General features: G+C 33.5%; 1 protein-coding gene across 1 annotated transcript in view; it reads left to right on the forward strand.

Annotated features, from left to right (window-relative positions):
* Positions 1-586: 586 nt before the first annotated feature.
* Positions 587-2,569, forward strand: part of LOTGIDRAFT_206798 (hypothetical protein) — a gene marked incomplete at its 5' end in the record, with an annotated part of 26,097 nt that continues 24,114 nt past the window's right edge. Inside the window, one exon of the mRNA XM_009061308.1 lies at positions 587-911. Within this exon, the coding sequence (XP_009059556.1) occupies positions 587-911 (325 nt within the window). The remainder of the gene's footprint in view (positions 912-2,569) is intronic.

Here is a 2,569-nt window from a genome sequence, read left to right on the forward strand (position 1 = left end):
TTTTTTTTATCAGAAAGATATTGCTACGAGATTAATTTCTTCCAACGAAAATAAATGTGGCAGATAATAAGCTGATACATTAAAGGATCCAAGTATATTAATATTTCAAGAAAAAATAATTGGCAGTATGGCCCACAGCTGTTATTAATAGACAATTTAGCTTTGTTTCTTGGTTTTTGTTGTGAATTTTTTTTAAATTGATTTGAGTGGATAAGAATAAATGATCAATGAGTTACTAGCGACGGTTTTAAAATCGTGAAAATTTCCTCATTTCAACTTCAAGCTTGTGTTACGATCCAAGTGTTTGTGTTGTCTTAAAATGGAGATTTTGATTTGTGTATTGTTGATGAATGTATTGTCAGAATTGTCTGTGTCAGGTCTAATTAAAGATAAACTGAATATCGCCGTAATTATTCCCCAGGACGATTCACGGATGTTTTCTATCAAACATATCAAACCGGCCTTATCCTATACTTTAGAATATATTAAAAATAACTCAATATTACCATCTATAGAAATACAAACGTTATTTGCTGATTCAGGTTGTTCGTCAAAAGATGCACCCATAGCAGCGTTTCAGTTTCATATGAACAATGACGTCGATGTATTTTTGGGTCCTGTGTGTGATTATAGCTTAGCCCCAGTAGCACGTTACTCTCCCTATTGGAACATTCCTGTCATTTCACCAGGAGGGTTTGCTCATGATTTTGGTGCCAACAAAACCGAGCCCGATTCGGAATACCCAGCTTTAACTCGAGTTGGTGTAACTTTTAATTCCCTATCAATAACAATACTAGAAATTATCAAACATTTTCAATGGAAACGTATTAAGATTATTTATGATGGTAACTCAATGGAAGATATTGCCCCACGGTTCTGTTTTCTTGGAGCCGCTGCCTTCGTTGCCTATTGTAAGAAATATAATCTCGATCACGATTTCTATATGTATGTGCCAACAGTTCACAAGACGGAAGAAGTACTTAAAGAAAAAGTCGGCAATAAGTATAGTGGTAAGTAGCATTCAATATCAATCTGGGATTGTCACTTCAAGCTATCATTATAGAAATCTTATCATGCTCAGGGTTAGATCTTCAGTTCTATTCTAATTTCCAATATTGTAGATTGGTTTTGTTGTTTGATTCAAAGAAACGGCTTTAATGACAAAACATTGGTCAAGCAGAACTATTTGAACAATAAAATGCCCATAGAAGGTTTCCTCAAAAGAAATAATGTGACCATGAATGGGTCGAGAATGTGAAATGACCATTTTGAAAATAGATTTCAATTTATATTTTCTGTGATTTTCACTCGAGTTTCGTTAAACTGCTTCATTTTTTTAATGGGATAAACTGTAATCTATGGTAGGCTCACGTGAGAGAACGTAAGATAACATAAAGGGATAAGGATACTACTGTTTTCCTAATTGAACCTAATGCCACTGTCAATTTGAAAGCTAAGAGATTAGTTTCAGTTGTAAACCGGAAATAAAACGTATGCCCCTAAACCCTTTATCCATTTAAAACTGGTCGGGTGGGGATCACCGATCCGTTATCAGAGAAAGATAATTTTTTCTTATTAAAGATGGGTTTCCTTATTTTTTAGTGTCAAATTAAGCAAACCATTTGATTAATCAATGTTTCTAATGAATTATCATGTATTCCTAATCATATTATTATGCATATTGCATATAATTTTCTTCTAATTTAGCCAATTATGAATTAATTATGGACATATGAGACAAACTGGTATTTTTCCAAGTCATTAGAGAACCTTTACTTTCTTTTCATATAAGTATTAGCATTTTCATAAATGATAATAAAGGAACCCACCTTTAAACCTCATACTAGTGAAGATATTTGTTTCCGTTGTAAACCAATCTTTTTATCATTAAAGAAAGAATATTTCAGACATTTTTTACTAGAAGGGCTCGTTTAGGTGAAAACTAACAGTTTGGAATATTGAATCCAGTGGCTTAACCACTTGTCTCTGATATATACGGCGCCATGCAGATCCCTTGGCATTAACATGTACCTCAGTATACCACTTAATCAAAATATAAAACATTATGCTATTGGTCACGTTTGTTTCAAGGCCAAATAGCCGAGTTTGATTGATATAATCATACCTCCTTGTCACCTTCTCACATAAAACCCGTTATCTATAGTCATGTTTAGCCAATATTGGTATTACACATGATTAGCTAAAATAATTATTGCCGACCATTTTAGCAGATAGATTGCCAACGAAGTACACCATTTGAGTATTAGACGATTGATATGTGTATCAGGCTCGCTGAAAATTATATTAATTAAGAGGTGATTCACAGATTGGCTATAGCTTCTAGTGATTCCATCCCGATGATTAATCTTATTTACCAAAATGCCCGCATTCAATAAATGATAATGAGTTTTGTAAGAAAGAACACAAGGCGACAAGAGAAGATAGATATTGGCGAGTGGCATATTTTTATGACATATCACAATGTCATTTGATTTTCTGATCGGTAATAAGGTTTGCATGTGAGTCAATCAAAATCATTGGTCTCCACAAATCTCATCTAAGCCAGAGA

This window comes from Lottia gigantea (genome assembly GCF_000327385.1).
Source record: "Lottia gigantea unplaced genomic scaffold LOTGIsca_47, whole genome shotgun sequence".
Taxonomy (NCBI): Eukaryota; Metazoa; Mollusca; class Gastropoda; family Lottiidae; genus Lottia; species Lottia gigantea.